General features: G+C 32.7%; 1 protein-coding gene across 3 annotated transcripts in view; it reads right to left on the reverse strand.

The window, feature by feature from the left end:
• LOC115213026 (WD repeat-containing protein 7-like) overlaps positions 1-21,179 on the reverse strand; it is a 117,814-nt gene that overhangs the window by 65,100 nt on the left and 31,535 nt on the right. For 2 of the 3 annotated variants that reach the window (XM_029781927.2, XM_029781926.2), the window contains exons 3-8: positions 20,036-20,142; positions 16,167-16,245; positions 14,269-14,437; positions 14,086-14,156; positions 11,781-11,897; positions 1,705-1,755 (exon numbers count right to left, since the gene is read on the reverse strand). In XM_029781927.2, coding sequence (XP_029637787.1) covers positions 1,705-1,755; positions 11,781-11,897; positions 14,086-14,156; positions 14,269-14,437; positions 16,167-16,245; positions 20,036-20,142 — 594 coding nt within the window. The remainder of the gene's footprint in view (positions 1-1,704; positions 1,756-11,780; positions 11,898-14,085; positions 14,157-14,268; positions 14,438-16,166; positions 16,246-20,035; positions 20,143-21,179) is intronic. The other variant, XM_029781929.2, reaches the window with a different exon arrangement.

The raw sequence follows: 21,179 nt of genomic DNA on the forward strand, positions 1-21,179 counted from the left end.
TGTCTACAAAACCCACTCACAAGGCTTTAGTTAGTCTAGGGTTATAGAAGACATTTGCCTTAAGATGTCAAACAGTGGCATTGAACCTGGAACCATGTGGTTGGAAAGCAAACTTCTTCCAAACAGCCATGTCTGTGCCTGTTATATTCTATGTAAATGTGATTGACAAACCTAGCACACAAGGTATATCACTTTTAAACTTGTGTAACATTATACTACCTATTTCTTTACTACCCACAAGAGTCTAAACAGAGAGGGGACAAACAAGGACAGACTCATAGATTAAGTCGATTACATCGACCTCAGTGTGTAACTGGTACTTAATTTATCAACCCCGAAAGGATGAAAGGCAAAGTTGACCTCGGCGGAATTTGAACTCAGAATGTAACGGCAGACGAAATATGGCTACGCATTTCGCCCGGTGTGTTAAAGATTCTGCCAGCTCGCTGCCATCAACATTATACTACCATACCATATTTGCTTATGTTAGATGCAGAGTAGTTGTGTATGTTGTGTTCCATTTACCATTCAGGCCAACTTTGCATTTTTCAGAACACTTTAATTAAAACCTTATTGGAGACAGGCATAGCTGGCATTTCTAAAGATTTATTATAAGCTGTTTGAATCTTAAGAGGCATTTATTATGGTAGTTATGATTACTTTGTAATTAATCTTAGTAAAATGAGAGATCACAATGACTTTAAGCCTTTTGATACCAACCCGGCTGAAACCACCTCTGGCTCTGTAGTATAAATGTCTTGCTTTCAAAAGTTCTGAATTAAAATCTTCCACCAAACCATAGTCACAATATATGTTCCTAACACTAGCTTAATGATAACTAAGTTATTTTATGAATTTCTTTGTTATATTTAAGATTAATTGAAAGAAACAGAGTATCTCAACAGAAATATGGTAACAAAAGGGTTAAGAAAATATGATAATAAAGCTATATATTTATGCTATTGATTCATTATATAAAATTGTTGGGATTTTGAGAGTTGGAATAGATTGTAGGTATCAATTTCACCTCTCACAATTCAGAGTCATGAGGGCGAAATAGTAATGTATTGGTAATGAAGTACACAAAATAGGCATTAATTTCTTTTACGTTGCTTTTTTTTTTTTGTCCAAGTTAGTCACACAAAAAATAAAAGTGCTAATAAAAGTAATGATTCATTAATCTCAAAGACAAACATCTAAATGCACAATGATTAGATATTCAAAAAAGAAATAACCTTCTACCACAAAAGAGAAATACAAATAATTCAAATACAAAAATAATAATAATAATAATAATAATAATAATAATAATAATAATAATAATAAATGTAATAATAATAAATATAATAATACTGATTATGATGATATAAGAAAACAAATAAATCTATCTTCTAGACAGTAAAAGCGTAAGAAAAAAAAAAAAAAAACTAAATTTAATAGTGTCAAAAATGCAAAATACATTAACTTTTAATGAAATTATGAAGAAAAAGGAAAGGAAAAGAAATTAGAGGGATGGAAAACAAACCCAACAAAATAAAGTGCTACACAATTGACACACAAAGGAAGAAATTAGGGGGGGAATATCCCAATTTATAACAAATATTTCACACCAAATCAGCTTTCTAAAATTAAGTTCAATGCAATAGCCAAGTCATTACAAACTACCTGTATGAAGGTTTACAATCATCTATTGTTAGAGCTTACCAATGCGTCTTTTGCTGCGGACACTCCGGCCGCCAGGTCATAGTTATAGACCTTGAAAGATTTGATAGACAACAGAATTAAGAACATTGCAAATCCTTCAACTGAAGCAAGCGAATCAGATAAATCAGAAAAAAAAAATACATGAATGATTATTATTATTTAAGTCAGCAAATAATAAGAAATATAAAGTACTTGCATATGTGTCTGTGTGAGCATATGTGAATGTGTATGTTAGTGTATGTGTGTGTGTGTGTGTGTGTGTGTGTGCATGGTTGCGTCTGCTTGCTGTAGATAATATACTACTATTGTCACTATCATTTCATGTCTGCTCTCAATGTTGGCATGTGTTAGGGTATTAGGTGATTTCACAGGAAAGAAAAGGTTGCAGAACCATGCTTTGCTCCAGTGCTACAGCTTTTGCATGGTTTCTATGCTTGCATGCCATTCCACATTCCAACTATTTCAAGGGGCATAACTGGTGCATGTTTTCGTGGCACCATACAAATAAATACACACACACACACACATATATATATATATCTACTACATATGTGGGAAGTTCTGTTTGTTGATGAGTTTGTGGAGTTGTTAGCTAACTCCTCCTAGATTGTTTTATCAATTTTGATGAAACTTGACACGTGAGTAGAACTCATGTCTGGAAACCTCATGGCATACTCAGATTGTTGAAAAAAATTGATAATAGGGCACCTAGAGGGGATTCTTATATATATCTAATATATTTCAGTTTAACAGCCAAGAGAAATAACCTTTTCATTTTCCTAAATCTTTTGGTACAAATCAAATTAAGTATGCTTATGTCTTAGTATTTGAACTGTTAGAGTTATTTTTGCAACTTATCCAGTACAACTGTTAAACAGGTAAATGGTATTTTCCTAAGCAATAGATCCACTTATTTTGGTTAGTGACTTATTCATGAATATATCAACACTAGCGCTGCTGAGGGTAATATTCTCTGGGAATGCACAAAAGCCCTTTTCAGAGTTATTTACTTTGAATTGTTATTATCTCATATCTGATTAGCCTGTTATTACGTAACATGCTTCACAATTTTAGTATACATACCTTATTAGTATTTCCTCCTAAGTTCTACATATTCTGGGAACACATTAAAGCACTTTTTGGGGCTACTTTATTTGAATTCTTACTATTGGGTAACTAATTTCATGTTATTACATAACTGACTTCACAATCTGGGTATTCATAACTTATTGGGAATTCCTAAAATCAAGATCCTGTGTAAGACAGCTTGGTATTCTCTGTAGATGCACATAAACCGTTTTAAGGGCTACATACTTTGTATTATTGTTATTGGATGAGCGAAACAATTATGAGAATGGAACCAAGGGATAAGCCTCGCTTTCCAAGGAATTACCGGGTAAGTCAGCTAGCATATATATATATATATATATATATATATACATACATAATATATTTATGATATATATATACATACATATATATATATATATACACACACATTCATATGTATATATACATACTCATATATATATACACACATACATATGTATATATACATACATATGTATATGTATGTATACATACTTGTATATATATATATACATATCTATAAATATATAAATACATATATATATACATATATAAACACGTGTATGTGTGTGTATATATATATATATATATATTATATATATATATATATATATATATATATATATATATATATATGCATATTTACATGCGCATATATATAAATACATATCTATATATAGACATGCATATATATATATATATATATATATATATATACACTCATACACCTATATCCATGTATACATATATGTACAAGCATACACACACACACACACACACACATAGTATGCAGGAAGAGAGTAGACAATCCAGGTGTGTACCAAAGGAAGCATTTAATGATCAGTGGCTATCTGAAATTGTATAGAGAACAATTTCCTCTGTGTGTGTGTATTTTATTGTACATCACATATAAGTAAATGTGCCTTGTCTGTCTATATGTGCAAGCACATACCAACAATATTAGTATACAAACTGCAATCAATATGCCTGTCATTTAGATCAATTAATTTTTATGCTACCAGAGAACGTAACATGATACATTTCAATCAGTCCCCAAGACAGTACTTCAACTTGAATGATTTATATCGGCTTCAAACTAACTGATTCCTAATTATAAAATCATTGTATACATTTGACTGGCCTTCCTCATCCTGTTATCATTTCAAATTATATTACTACCCACTTTTAATTAATGGTGAATGACCTACACTTAAGCAAGCAGCCTAATGTATCTCTGTAATCTATATTGAATCAGTTCTGAAAAAACAACTGCTGGTGCTATAATATAACATACATTACATGATATGCATGACCAAATTGTCATTATCATCTGTGTGTATAGACTTGGTCTGTGATAATTGCCTCACATTATTGAAATAATTATAAACCATAAACATTCTTCACTTATGTATATGTGTGCATGTTTGTGCACATATATATAAATATGTATGTATATGTATGTATAAATATGCATGTAAATAAAAAGGATCCAAAAAATAGGTACGGTGCCCCAGCATGGCTGCGGCCTTCAGGCTAAAACATTTTTATGGATTTAAGGATTTACCCTGACCGGTAATGTATCCCTGAAATGGCCATATATGAAACACCCTCCTATTTTTCGGACCCATTTTATTTACTGTTCTTAACCTTGATATCTTGTGTCACTTTTATTGCATATCTTAGATGCATTAGAAATTTTAGATGATTTAAGCAGTCTGCCATTTTAAAGATTGACATTTTTATTCCTATATTTATCAACCTCTCATTCGTTTTGTGCCTCCTGTATTTATTATGCATAACTTTTTATATGTAATCCTTATTTATATGTGATTTTATATGTATTTTTATATGCTTTTATATCTCTCTTATATTTTTATGTATGTTTGGTTTTATTCTTTATACCAGTGGAGAATCTTTATGCCTATACTTGCATGTATTATGTTGATGTGTATAATATGATTCAATTACATTGATTGAATATCTTCTTTTATGCATTCAGGAATTTGGTTGACTGCCTAGGATTTGTGTTTTCATTTTCCTCCACATTGTATTATTTCACATTGGCTCTCTACGAGCACTCCGTAAATACCCCATACTTTCTATAACATACTTAATATTATACTTATAAATGTATATATATTCATAAATGTATACAGATAAGTACACATATATCAACTGATTTGAATCTTGCCAATCATGCTTATTAGTTCAGTAGCTTCTGGCATGTAAATGGCTAGTGGTGTAAACTCTACAAAAAATTAAAATCTCCCTTACACGATCCAATTACAAGATTAAGCAACATAATCAGAGCTGTTTAATGATATCAGGTATTCTACAACTCCAATCATTCTAACAACATTAGTTACATATGTTGTGCACTGAAGAAATATAATGAATGAAGATGAATGAATAGTGATAGTTTAATCCATGATACAAATGTTTCTATAGCATGGTAATTTATGTGCTATGTGTGTATTACACATGCCAAAATTTACCTGTGATTTCATCAAGTATTCTGAAACATTGAAAGGAAAAACTCAACTGCCTATAAAATTGATTCCTAGGAAACTTTGGGAAGAATACACTTTGATTATATCAATTGTGGGAGGAGTTCAAAAAGGAACCCAGCTAATCAAACATTGATTTTTGGTGTCATCACCTCATTCTAAAAAAAATAAGTGTAGTCAATTTCCATGTACTATCAGCATTAATTGCTATAGTTGAGCAAAATATTTACAAATATGCTGATAACATGACATGTCACCTGACCAAAGAGACTCTTTTGACGCAAATCAAACATTAAGAAAATATAATATGAATTAACTTGACCCCCTTGCTTCATTACCCATATCCTATCTAGCTCCTTAAGGTTTGTTCTAGCACCCCATCACTACCATCTTATCTTCTTCCTAGTTATCTTATATAATCTGAATATATATATATTAAAACAAATGTACATATATTTATGTCTGGTAGGTAAACAATGCCTCGATAATGTTTCATCTACTCCAAACTACCATGTAAAATCTGCTGTAAAACCTATATCAATGAATATGTGTGTACCATCACCCTCCTCCTCCTCATCATCATTTTACTGTCCATTTTTCTGTGCATGAGTGAGATGGAATTTGATGAGGCAAATATTCTATGAATGGATGTCTTCTTATCAACCTTCACCTGTTTCCAAGCAAGGTAGTATTCACAGGAGAATGGAAAGAAACAACACTGCTTGTATGACAGTGACCCTTGTTTACAACCATCTTATGTCACTACAAACACACACACACACATGTGACCTAGTGGCTGGAGAGTTGCACTCAAAATTGTATGATTGTGGTTTTTATTCCCAGACCAGGCAGTGCATTGTGTTCTTGAGCAAAACACTTTGTTTCACATTGCTCTGCAATTACTTTCACATCTGATGTGTGGCATACAGTGCATCTGTACAAGCAATGTTAATTTCGAGGAGAGAGTGAGCTAATGAGCAGCGAAGAACTGTCTTGCACAACTACTGGAAACACATGTACAAGGTCTGATCAAAAAGTATTGTAACTGGTTCTATAAAAAGAAAACTACAACACACATCAATTCAGCATTTAATCTCCTTTGAAGTAGTCCCCTTCTGAAGAAAACCCTTTATCAAGTGGCATTTCTATTGAGGGAAGTGTTCCTGAAATTCCTTTTTCAGGAGAGCAAGCAGCTGCCTCAGCACATCTTTTTAGATTTTATCAACATCTTGAAATCTCGATGCAAATTCTCTGCTCTTGAAATCTCAAATGTCTTGAAATCTTGTTGATGCAGATTCTCTGCTCATTTTTTGTCCTACCATGGTCACTGGTGGAACCTCTGTGGTGTGGTGAGACAACCACACACTGCACACTTTACTTCCAAGCACTGCTAAAAAACAACAGAAGTTGGTGAGAATGTTATAACTTAGCATGCATATGCAACAGAGTTCAAGGTGAATCTGTGACAAGCAGCTTTGTTCTGTGTACTTTAGTTTGTTACCATAGCAACAGCCCCAATGCTTTTTTGATCAAACCTTGTATTAAATATATTAAAATATCAAAATATCAACATTTGGTTTGTCTTTATTCTGATGTGTGTGTGTGTGTGTATACACATACATATACATACATGTGTGAGCATGTATGTGTATGTCTATATATACACATGTGTGTGTAAATATGTAAGTGTGTATGTATATATACATGTGTGTGTGTGTGTGTGTGTGTGTGTGTGTGTAAGTGTGTGTGTGTGTATGTATATATATATATATATATATATATATATATATATGCAAGCATACATACATCTTTCTAAATTGCTTCACATCATATTCAATTAAAGAAAAAGTATTTTCTCAGAATTTCAGAGATAAATAATGTTCTTGAACTAAGGTAGCAAATCAGAACAAATGAAAATCAGAACAAATGAAAAACTTGTTTTTAAGAAATACAATTGTAAAAAGAAAAAGAAACAGATACATAGCAAAAATTCATTACATCTACATTAAAAAAAAAAACAAGTCATCCATACATGTAGCGTGATATTAGAGTTAATCTTGGGAAATGAATAAATAAAGTACCCATGAACACTAAATCAAATTAACTGAAGAAATCTTATAAGCAATAGTAGTAACACATATGATTCATTTAAATATAAGCAATATGTATATAAAACTTATATATCCAATTTGTTTACTGATAAAGAATCAGCTCATAAATATAACAATTTTTGTGTGTTCTTAAATAACCAAAATGACTCTTCCATGTGGCAAATTTTTAGCTCATAACAAAAGAAAAATCAGAAAATGCTCATTACTTCAGATAAAATAGCATCTTAATCGGAAACTATAACTTTTGTTAAAGAAATATCTAAACATCACAGAAATCTATCTTGAACAGCATGAAAAGAAATGACTAGTTTTATCGTATATTTATTGATTTAAAAGTGATATTTGATGAAGAAATCTGATGAGTCGTGGAAATCTATTCTTGTTAGAATTCTAAAACTATGCAAATGCTTCTTACGACACTGACCTCAACACAAATTCTTCAATTTTGCTCTAGAAATCCTGATGAAAGAATATGAGATTTGGCACAGGATTTGACAAATTATGTACACAGGTCATCTGGTTTCTATTCTAGAGTTTAGCCAGGGAGGCTGCATGATGTATAAAACTTGGAAAAGGCTTGAAATGGAAACATGCAAGTAAACATATTTCATTAAATTCTTTAGTAAGGCTTGAGCAATTCCTTGACAAGTATAAAGTTAAAGATGAGAGAAAGGGCCATAAAAAAGACTATAGGAGTGAAAGAAATATTGATATTATGTATATAAGTATATCTTAAGGGGGATGCATGGAATATAGTAGAATTTCAATAAATCTTTAAATGAATCAACAATTTATGAGCATCAAATACCATTTTACAATAGAAAATTGTGAACGTTAAAGTTATCAATTAAGAAAAGTATGCAATTATCAAAAATTGAAGTTTAAACGATATACACAATGAGAAAAATTGTGATTTATGAGTTTCATGTTGAAAAACAAATTTTTAATGCATCAGCAAAATTTTAAAAATTATGAATACAGATAAGTTTTCAGTGATCTATAATATAGCTGTTTCAGAATGACATGCATTCATCAAGCTTAAAAATTATTATATGACAGTCACTTTGAAAAATATCTATTCTGAGTCTACAGATCATGGCATGGAACAATGACTCACTAACAGCCCTTGATAAAGGGAGCTATGTTAGCAGTAACATATCTGCATAAGATTTCACTTTGCTGGACACTGTTAGAGAAGTAAGGAGCTGGTTTAGTGTCACCCTACTTTTGACACCTCAGCACAGTTACAATTGCATTGTGAAGGCATACATCAATCAGTTAATAAATGACACTAGATGTCACATCCTATGGAAGACAGAGACAAAAGAGATGTTGGAAATCCAAGCAAGTTTGACCCAGTGATGACATCAGCATGAAACATAATTCTTATGTAATGCGAAAGTATGATGCTTTATTGTTGTGAAAAGTGAAAATGTAAATACAAACTTGTAGTGATGAGAGGGCTGTATACAAACTGTTGAGTTCATATACATGTCATCTGTGTTCTTAGATGTTTCTACATTTTTCTTATAAGCACAGCACTTGTGATGAATTTAAGATAGACTACATGAAACCCACAAAACACTCATAAAATCTATCCTCACAAGAATAGTTAGAAAAAGTGAACAAATTGGAGTCAATCTCACAATAAATGAAGATTATAAGGGTGACTTTTAATACTGCAAGTAAAGCAACATTTATCAATTATACAGCTACACAAATGAGATGCACTGTTTTTAATGAGGGATTATGAGCAATAGACATGTTGATTGACAGTCTGATATCATAATAATATTGGGTTTCAATACTTAGAGAAAGGCAGAGAATAAACTAAGAAAACAATTGGTTGGTACTTATGTAATGTACATAGATGCAAAGAAGGTCCATGAACTGAAACATCATAGCAAGAACACATTTAAACAAAGAGACATTTATTGTGAAATAAATTGAGACTTGCAGATAGAATAACCCATAATTAAAGTGTACAGGCATAATCTGCTATGTAGAACTCCTTAAACCATATGAGCACAGGAAACTTGACAGTAAACTATAGCAAATATGATGGTAATGAGAAAGAAGATTCACAGTGTATCCTAGTTGGCTGAGGTATTCTAACCAAGATTGATGAATTATCATTGTACAATGACAGAGAAGTTGACTTATAAACAGAGGTAGATGTTTAAAAAATGTGTTCAATTTGATGTTAGAAGATTTCTTACAATACCATCAAATTTTAACCATTTAAAACCAACCTCTGTGCATGGTGCATATGCATGTGCATACGTGTGCACATACACATCAGTAATATTGAAAATGAAATATACTTAAGAAAAAAAAAACTACTAACAGCAAATCAAAAGGCTAGCAACTTCGAGGGATGAGGTAAGTTGATTACATTGCCCCCACTGCTCAACTGGTACTTATTTTATCAATCCTAAAAGGATGAAAGGCAAAATTGACCTTGATGGAATTTGAATTCAAAATATAATGATGGCTGAAATGCAGCTAACAATCCTGCTAGCTTGCCACCTTAAATACCAGATTAAAGTGCCAAAATTATTTTACTAAATTATTTATGATATTCAAATCAATAGAAATAAAGGCAGTATATTTCAAAAGAAATATGATAACAAAGGGGTTAAAGATATTAGAAGAAAGTGGCAATGACAAAATTTTATTAGGAAAAAAAAAATGCAAACATTTCTATTTACTCTTAAACCATTGACAGATATTTTAGAATCCTTTGAAACACAGAACAGACACTGAGAATGGCTTAGAAGAATTATCCATGTGAGAGAGCATATACACAAAAATGAATTAACATTTTGAACTCTAGTAAAATATGTTCACCCTAGAGTTACAAAATTTAGATTGATTTATATTTTGCTGCATAAGATATATGGTTGGGATACATAAGGCACATGAACAAAAAAAGAGTTGTAAAGTCTTATTGAATTAACCACTTTAGCTTCTGCACCTTTTCATTTAAATTTATGTTTAAATGAATAAATTCACCAATTATCTTTAGATGCTAGATTACATTTTCCTTGTAACTTCTGTCCCACATAATAAATTATAATAAATATAACATCTGAAGACAGTCAGGCAAGATAATGATTGGAATGGAGCATACAGTATATAATATAAATCCAATCCTTGTGATTGATAATTCAATCAGCCTTTATCATGCTTTTATGTACAATCAACTTTTATCATTTGTGCCAAAAGTATAGAAAAGTTACTCATGTTACTACTAAAGATGGCTTTACATCAGAGCTACATACAAAATAGAAATGCCAACGATTTTTAAATTGAGACTATGTACTGAAGGACATATCAATAAACAAAAACCAAAGACATATCAGGAGGATTTTTAGCTGAATAAATAGCTACATTTCAAAAGAAGTGAAAAATTTTTCTAATAATTTTAACTATCGGATCAATGTTTTTTTTTGTTTTTGTCACACAAAGTTTTACTTAGTTTTGTTAGTTTTTAATTTTAATATGTTAAAATTGAAATACTTTTATAAACCAATATCTGAGAAAAAAACATTTGGAATTGAAATCCAAACTTGAAGCAAAATACATAAAAATACTTTAATTTTTTTATAGATTAAATTTCATATTATTATCATTTTCTTAATCTTTGATTCAAGTTAGAATTTATAATCTCAGTATATTTTTTTCTTCAGATAAGCCACTTCAGTCCATTTTGATTGAAAATTTCATGAATGTGAAATTAAAAAAAAAACAAAACCACACATCTAAATTCAAATTCCTTTTCCTGACATTTTATTTTAACAAATGAAACAAGCCTACTGATAATCCATTAAACAACAGATATTACTGATAAGTAATTGAAACAAATAATTAACATTCATGTAAAGTTGTGCTCAAGTAACGTGTATATGAAAATAAGCACACACACACACCTACATGTGTATTCCTATGTGTGACATCTTCAAGATTGCAAACACTTCTATATAAGTGAAAGCCACATGCACACATGATTTTAATAGTCTCTGTGCATGGTGCATATGTTTGTTCATACATGTGCACATGCACATCAGTAATATTGAAAATGAAATATATTTAAGAAAAAAAATAACTACTAAACAACAAATCAAAACAATTAGAAACAAAAATTCACTTTCCCATGTTTTACATGTTCAGTCAACAAAGTAAAGCATCAAGAGGGAAAAAACATAGTTTTTGGCAGGGTGGAAGGGAAGAGATATAACAGTCAGCAATATGACAATATTACATTAAAACTGCAGACAAGATTTATGATTGTATGTATGTAGAAGTGTACTTATATATATATATTGGACAATTCTGTTTGAAGTAATAAATGGAATATGTAACTCACCTGCCAGGATTTAGAACAGACAATCAAAACTGTTCTCTGATTGTATGGGCAGCAACGCAGTGTTTGGGCATTTAAACAACGAATCTGCTTAGATTCATCTTCATAAACAGGCTTTAGCTGGTGAATGAAAAAGAGTTAAAATTGGTAAATGAAGCTGAAAGCATCTGCTTTTGTAATTTGATGACAAACACAGCTAACAAGTCATGCATGCACAGATCTGTAGCATCAATTTTAATGATTGACATGTTTAATATACCTTATTTAATCTGATTTAGTGGAAAACTGAATCATGATCATCATCAACATTTACTGTCCATTTTCCATGCTGGCATGGGTTGGATGACTTCACAGGAACTGGCAAGGCCAGGAGTTGCACCAGGTCCCATGGTCTGATTTGGCCTGGTTTCTATGGCTGGCTGCCCTTCTTAATGTCACCCACTTTACAAAGTATACTGGGTGATTTTTACTTGGCACCATCACCCACACCAATGCTTTTTATGTAGCAGCTTAGTTTAAGGATTTCAATTCTGTTGTGGTGGGCAGGTCTTCTTGAGCATAGAATATTGTTACAAAAAAATGTTGTGAGTAAATCAAGAGCAATGAAATGTTCTTCTCAGCACAAACTGCATCTAATTTATTCTTTAATTTGTTTTCAAATTCTTAGACATTTCCTCAGGCTTATAATAGAGGATTTGTAAATTAACATTTAGAGACAAAAAAGTAATTAATATAGATGTAGTTTTTGAAATAGGTCATCATCATTATCATCATTATCGTTTAACATACACTTTTCAATTCTTGCATGGTCAAATGGAATTTATGAAGGCAGATTTTTCTATAGTTGGATGCCCTTTCTGTTGCTGACCCTCACCTTTTTCTAAGCAAGGCAATGTTTTCCCATCGCCAGACATATTTTTCACAGGTGACTAGAAATGAACGACCTCATATGATGATGATACTTATTTACAACCATTACATGATATCTAGTCAAAGGTACACACACACACACACACACACAATCATATAATGAGCTCTTTCAGTTTCTGTCTACCGAATCCACTAGCAAGGTTTTTGTTGGCCTGGAGCTATAAAAGACATTTGCCTAAGGTGCTACACAGGGGTCTGACATAGAACCATGTGGCTGGGAAGCATACACCAGTACCAACTTTAATTACTTATGTTTCTGTAAATAGTCAAAGTTAGTTATTCCTCAAAGAAAGCAAGTCTTAAAAAAAAAAGAATATTATTCAGAGCATTATAATGTTTGTTTTGGAGGGAGGGAAGGTTGTTATTTTTGCTTGTTTTTTTTATTTGTCCTGATATTTGCTATTACTTTCAAAACTTTCATCTTGGTTAAATAAGCTAGAACAGAAAAGGAAGTGTGGTTGTAAGTTAATGAAGCCAATAATTCCTATGGCATTGAAGACAAATTTAACATTTCATAATGGATATTTTGTTTTTGTCAGAGTGTAGACACTATTGAAAATACGTTGTAAATAGTCTTTAAATTTTTTCTTTTTTTTTCCAAAAATACGAAACATCATATGTTTTTTTTATTTCCCCAATGCACAAAAGTAAATAATCTTTTTAAAGTTTAGTAACTAATAACTAATAACAACTATAAAAGATGTGTTAATTATTCAAAATACTTTAAACATCTGGGATATTGATAAAACAAATTAACATTTGTATCCAGTTTCAAACTAAAGTGAGAATAACTTTGGTAAACAAAGATATTTTACGAAACTATAAACTTGTATAAAGCTCTGGATCATCAACTGAGAAAAACTTAGTAAATAAATTAAATGTTTATAAAGGTTTGTGCACAAGAATAATAATCATCATCATTGCTTTTAACATCCACTTTTCTAGGTTTGCATGTCTCAGACAGAATTTATTGAGTTAGATTTTCTATGGCTTGATGCCTTTTTTGGTGTCAGCCCTCACCCGTTTCCTAGCAAGGTAATATGGGCAGACATATTTTTCACAAAATAATGGAAAGGGACATCATTTTTATGAGAGTGATGCTCATCTGCAACAACCAAGTGATGCCAAGACAAGGGTACACACACACACACACACACACTGTATGTGATGGGCTTCTTTCAGTTTCCCTCTCTCAAATTCCCTCACAAGACTCATGAGGCTTTGGTCAAACTGCAGCTATAGTAGAAGACACTTGTCCAAGGTTTCACACAGTGGAGCTACATCTGAAACTACAAGGTTGAGAAGCAAGTTTTTCAACAACACAGCCACATCTGTACCTCCTGAGTATAACTAAGAGCAACAAATTCACAGAACTCACCTTAGATTCTTCACCAGACAGACTCCAAACTTTAACAGCACCTGAATTAGAAACTGCTACTACCACATCATCTGAAAAATTTGTAAAGATTTTTTTTTTTTACAATTAAAATTTAGCTAAAGTTGTATAACATCAAATTCTTAATACTACACTTGATATATAAAAGAAAATAACTTTACTTACCCTCTCCTTTCACTGGTCTTAAAATGCAGCATGCACTGATCCAATTTGGAGTAACTTTGGAATGTAAGGAGAAGATTATCTCAAATCCAAATGGATCCATAACATGGATCTCTGGGTAAAAGCCATTACAAACAAGACGGATCTCTTGACTACCGCGAAACCGGTAAGACTAAAAATAAAGTAATAATAATAATAATAATATTAATACAAACCTAGTTAAAATACTGTTAATGAAATATTACAAAACTATACAGAATAAGCATTCATCACCAGCATCATCAACACTACCATCATCAAGATTTCATGTTCCCTTTTCCATGCTTGCATGGTTCAGACAGATTTTCTAAGAGTGAATGTGTTTCTTGTCATCAAACCTCACCTGTTTCAAAGCAAAATAATAATTCCTCATGGCCAGAAATATTTCTCATGGAAAACTGGAGGCAAACAACCTTGCTTTTATGATGGTGATGATCTTTTGCAATCATGATGTCAAGACAAAGGTACACGTGCACATGCACACGCACGCATGCAAGTGGGCATATATACATATGTATTCTTTTATTCTTTCTATACTTTTATTTGTTTCAGTTATTTGACTGCAGCCATGCTGGAGCACCACCTTGAATTGTTTGTGTCAAATAATTTGACCCCAGGACTTATTTTTTGTGAGCCTAGTACTTATTCTATCAGTCTCTTTGCCAAACTGCAAAGCAATAGGGACATAAATACACCAACACCAGCTGTCAAATGATGATGGGAGAAGAAACACAGACACACACATATATACACAACAGGCTTCTTTCAGTTTCCATCTACCAAATCTACTCACAAAGCTTTGGTCAGCCTGAGGTCATAGCAGAAGACATTTGCCCAAGGTGCCTCACAGTGGGACTGAACCTGGAATCATGTGGTTGAGAAGCAAACTTCTTATCACACAGCCATGCCTTGTATGACAAGCCTCTTTCAGTTTCTGTCAACCAAATCCACTTACAACACTTTGGTTTGCCTGGGGCTATAGTAGAAGACACTTGCTCAAGGTGTGACATCGTGGGATGGAACCCAAAACCACATGGTTGAGAAGCAAGCATTTTAGCCAAACAACCATGTTTGTGCTTATTAACATATATGCAAATTATGAGTACTTATAGGGTCAAAGTCAACCATGTAACTGCTCACGGACAAGATATTTTATGGAAGACTAGCAGTAGTCCATGCATGCAAGTTATCCCTCTCCACATCACTGATATTTGTCTAATGGAAATGCTGTCAACTTGAGCTGATACAGTTTAACACCAAAGTTGTAGCAAACACTGTTGTCAGAACGCAAAGAGCCAGAATAGATACCACAAGGAATCTCACCTTATAGTCATACCAATCCACCACCCTGGATTGATAATATTTCCTCATGGCCAAATCTGTTTTCCACAGAGGAATTGAAATGAATGACAATGATGCTAATTTACAACCATCAAGTTGCGTTCTTGAGCGAAATGCTTCATTTCATTCTGTTGCTCTGCAATCACTTCAACATTTGAGTGCACCTGTTCAGGTAATATCAATTTAATAGAGTGAGTGAGCTCATGTACAACATGAACATTTGATCACTATATACAAATCATCTATGTAGGTTGTTCAGCATATGATAGAAGAGTCCACTACAAATATATGATGGGCTTCTTTCAGTTTCTATTGACCAAATGTACTCACAACTCAAATACTTTATAAACCAAAATTCTATTTTATAAATCAAAATTCATCTTAACATTAAATATCTAACTGAAGTCAGAGTTGTTTTGCATCATGGTAATTTAAAAAATACTTTATTAATTTTGAACAAAAGATGATTTTAATTAAAAATTTTGAAGAACATTGAGAATGAGGGAATAAATGAAATATACCTGAATACATGTATGAACTAAAGGTAATTTGGTAGATTCAAGGCAACGTCCATCACTGGTATCCCAAAGACACATTTCTCTGTTAGTAAGAACAAATTAGAAAAACATTATGTTGAAATGTAGAAACAACTGTCTTGAAATTTAAGGGTTGAAAGATACTGTATTTATTACTATCAATTTTGAAAATGATTAAAAAATTTAGTAAAATAACTTTAGTAAAATAAGTTAATCAGTTCAATCCTCCTAAGCTGCTGAAGGCTCTGTGGGCCTAATCTCACAGCAAGACATAAATTATTTTTTTTTTACTCATTTCAGTAGTTTAACTGTAGCCATGCTCGGGCACCACCTTGAAGGGTTTTAGTCAAATCAACCCCAGGACTTATTTTTTTAAGCCTCACTAAGTTAGGGGACACAAACACATCAACACCAGTTGTCAAGTGGTGGTGGGGGGAACAAACACAAAGACACATATACATATACAGGCATACCTCACCCTACATCATTAATTAGTTCCAGGAGACACGACTTAAGTTGTCTCTAGGCTAGGCTAGGCTAGGCCGAATTTACTTGTCTCTATGCTAAACCGATAATAACCATTCCCAGTTCTGTTCTTTATTTCATGAATGCATTTTCAATAATACAAGGTTAATAAAAACCTATTTTAAGCTTACAAATAAGTTTTATTTTTTAATTCAGTACAGTAAAAAAAAATGTAATCTAAATTTACAAACACAATTTGGTGGTGTTTACTGTCCATCGCAGACACTTTATTTATGAATGATGTTTGCAATAAGACATGGTAAAATAAAAGCCTTTTTTAAGCTTAAAAAACAAATTCAGTAATTATTATTATTTTGCAATAGTAAAACAACTAAATTATTTTAAATTTACCGATATGTACATACAATTTGGTGGTTTATGTTGCGGATGTAGATGGCTGTGGATCGTCAACATCATCAGCTGACTCTGGCTGTTCTTGTTATTTGATGCGCTTAAAAAACCAGTTGAGAGTTCCTTGAACTGTCTTCTTTTTCTTAAGGATTACATTATAAGGAGCAAAAGCTTTGTGACAAACCCCCATAATCTTGGAAAAACGTTGAGCATTTGGATCCATATCCTCAAACATAGAAAGACCTTTTTTGATATATGCAAATGCTTGGTGCATTTTCTTAATAGTAAGGTGATGTGGCTCAGGTTTGACTTCCTCTTCTTTATTTTGCTGCTCATGAAGCTCTATCAAATCCTCGTTTGCCATTTTTCAAATAAATCTGTGAAATCCTCCTCCTCCAAATCCATTTCTAGTTCTTTGCTCGTAGTCACCAACGTTTTGTTGATGGCAACATTATCAAACCCCTTAAAATCATTCATGAATTGTGAGCATAGCTTCTTCCATACCCCATTCATAGCCATGCTCTGTACATCATTCCATGCCACTGTTATGTTCTGTACAGCCTTGTAGCTATCGTATCTCTTCCAAAAGTCATGAAGTGTAATGGACTCATCAAGATCAGTTGCAGCTATTGCTTGCTGCTGTGTATGCTTCATATAGTAACACTTGAAGAGAGCAATTATTCCCTTATCCATTGGCTGTAGAAGAGATGTGGTGCTCGGAGAGAGGTACATGACAGTAATGTTGGGGTCAAAATCTACGATGTTATGCAGGTGGCCAGGAGCATTATCTGAGATAAGTAAAACCTTAAAAGGAATCTCCTTCTCCTTACAGCACTTCTCTGCTACTAGGATAAACTGATTGAAGAATCAATCTTCAAAAACAACAACAATAACCCATGCTTTTGAATTTGCCATCCATATAACAGGGAGAGATGTCTTGGGTATGTTCTTCAGGGCACGGGGTTTGTGTGCTTGATACACAAGCAATGGTTTTAACATAAAATTTCCTGCCCAATTACCTCTTCGTTCCTTAAATCTCATGAACCATCCTTGACTTGCTCTGAACTCTATATCTTTCTCATTTGGATATTTTTTCTTCAGGTCCTCAAACAAAGACAACACTTTCTCTTGAATGATTTCTTGGCTAATAGTAGCACACTGACAATTCAACCTAACAATCCAAAGAGAAAGAAAACTTTCTATTTTGCCTCTTTTCTTATTGATGACAGTGTTCTTCATCCCTGGGGCTTCGGATTTAATATGTGCTAAAATCTTATCCTTATTATGTACAATCATCGATACAGTTGTCCAACTCAGTCCAAAAGATTGTGCAATTGCTACCACTTGTTCACCTTTTCATGGCATTTTATCATAGCCAGTTTATCTTCCAGCATTATAGCATGACGCTTAGCATTTTCATTATGAATTTTCTTAGGAGTTGGGGGGTGGGGGGTGGGGCAAAAAATAAAGTCACAAATGAATGAGAATGAGAAAGTAGCTGATAAACAGATGTAAACAAATCTGAATTCAAAACAATTGCGAGAATCACGAGTGACAACGATGCCTAACGGTAAACATTGCAACTACAGTGCAATATAAGCTCTGAAAGACTGATTAAATAAGACAACACAATTGATTTCATGATTTTGTTCACTAAGCTACACTACTTTATGGTGTGTATCTTAACATTTACTGTACGTTTTAATATGCTTACATTCTTATTTGTTGTACAGTAACATAATTTTATGTGCTTCTAATGGTTTTCTAGTAATTTTATGATTTCAATATTTGTAGCAGACAGACATAAAGTCGAGTAAAATGACTTGACTTGATTTTTATTTTTCCATATATTATTTTTGAAATCCGACGTATAATCAAGAATGACTTAAATAGAAATGAATTAAGCCAAGGTATGCCTGTATATATAAAAGGGATTTTTTTTCAGTTATTGTCTACCAAATTCACTCACAATGCTTTGGTCGGCCTGGGGATACAGTAGAAGACACTTGTCTGAAGTAACATGCAGTGGGACTGAACCTGGAATCATGTGGTTGAAAAGCAAACTTCTTACCACACAGCCATGCCTGCACCTTATACTTATTAAGCTTATTAAACTCATAACTCTGTATACATAACTATAAACAATTCTGTTAATATTCCCTGAAATATTTGGTACTTGCTTTCAACAGTTTTGTGAACTGAAGTGCACAAAATTGAATATACTAACCAAATAAACAGAGAAACACCTTCAATGGATTTGAATTCAAGATTGCTGATTGGATTACTATATACCGTATTACCACAATTTTTATTTTAATGTGTTTTTCACACTGGCATATACTACACTGATCTGCAATATAGTATATAAGTGCTCCTATTCTTCGTCTTCTCATCTGTGAAATCTCATATATTATCATTAACACATTCATTTTAAATCCAATTTTCCAAACTGGAATAGAGTGGATAGCATTTTGTTTTGTAACTTTAGTATCTATTATACACAACAGCAAAGAAAACCACTAATTTTTAGTCATGGGTAAATTGCAACCTACAGGACTTTCTGAATAACATGCCTAATGAAAAATTACCTTCAATTCTTTTAGGAATGTGACCCACCTGATGATGAGTCATGTCTCATGCAGTCCACTTCTCGAAAAAGGTTGCCCATGTATGGTCTATGTCATGATATTTTGGGGTGTTTTCTATTTTCTTTCTGCTACATGCCTTGTCAACTTTTACAGCATGAACCAAGGGAATTTCATTAGGCCACAAGCACTTAGAGAATTTTTTTTACCAAGACTAATGAGTCCTTTCTTACATTTTAGTGATTTCACTTCTACCAACAAAGAGAGCATGGAAGGAGTTAGGTGTTCAGATTAAATCTGAGTTTAATATAGTTGATAAAGAATCCTACATTTTTTTTCCACACACACACACAAAAATACATTTCTTTCCATGAGAAATCAACAATTACTCACCCATTTTCTGAACTACTAACAACATAAGGAAATCCATGTTGCTCATTACCGAATGATAAGCAAGAAATTGAAGCTGTGTGTCCAAACAGCATGTGTCGTGGATATATCTGTAAAGAGAAATCATTGAAAAATATTGTTCTTGGTACTATTTCATTCACTATTTTTTTACACTCTCTTCACATATAGCCATGGTGGCATTATAAACAATTTGTCTTCATAAGAACATCATTAAGTCTATTCATAACTTTCCTTTTGTCATTCACATACAGTAGGATAAAATCTTAGCAAGCTGATTACAAAACACAGTTTTTATTTTCAGTTATACCAATTTATGTTACCTACATGGTTAAAACTTATTAATAAAGCATGGTTGTAAAGCAATCTCATTTTCCATCTTTAGAATAAAACAGAGACCTTGTGCCTATGTAAGGTGCAAAGTATGACTGTGTGATTAAGACGTTCATATTGTAGCCAGGAGACAATCTCACTTTGCAACACCTTGGGTAAGTATCTTCTGCCATAGCATTAAGTGGCTAATAATTGGTATGTATATGTGTATATCTTCCATTAATGTCTGTCAGCAAAAGATGTGAACATTAATAAGAAAACTGAAAAACTGGTTGTTTTTAATGATAATACTCTGTACAATATTTGTTCCACTGAAGCTGCACAGATAGTCCCTTCTTAGCCATCAGAAATGCAGTGTGCCAACAACACTGTTGTTCACAAATGCATGATATAAATACAAATAAAAAATTTCAAAAGTAACCTTTGTGCGCTGCAGAGAGCAGCCACTTACAGGACTATCTTAAGAGTATTGTAGGCTCCTAGGCAAAGCAATGCATTGAGGCCCCTGCATACAAAACTGCAGACTACATAGATTAACATTGGGCTCCCTAGACCTTAGGGCAACTGCCCAGTGTACCCATGTCTGAAGACAGCATTGACCACATAGAGGCTCTCAACATTTGCTAATCCAGACAGGATGCAGTAAGCTATAGTGAAGGCAACTGATCCAGTTATTTCTAATAAGAAATGAAATCAAAATACTACAAAAATACAAATCAAAATACTACAAAATATCTGTAAACATGAAAACATCATTCTTGAAGATGGTACCTAAACAAGCATACCTGATTCGCTT

This window comes from Octopus sinensis, linkage group LG6 (assembly GCF_006345805.1).
Source record: "Octopus sinensis linkage group LG6, ASM634580v1, whole genome shotgun sequence".
In the NCBI taxonomy this organism is placed as follows: Eukaryota; Metazoa; Mollusca; class Cephalopoda; order Octopoda; family Octopodidae; genus Octopus; species Octopus sinensis.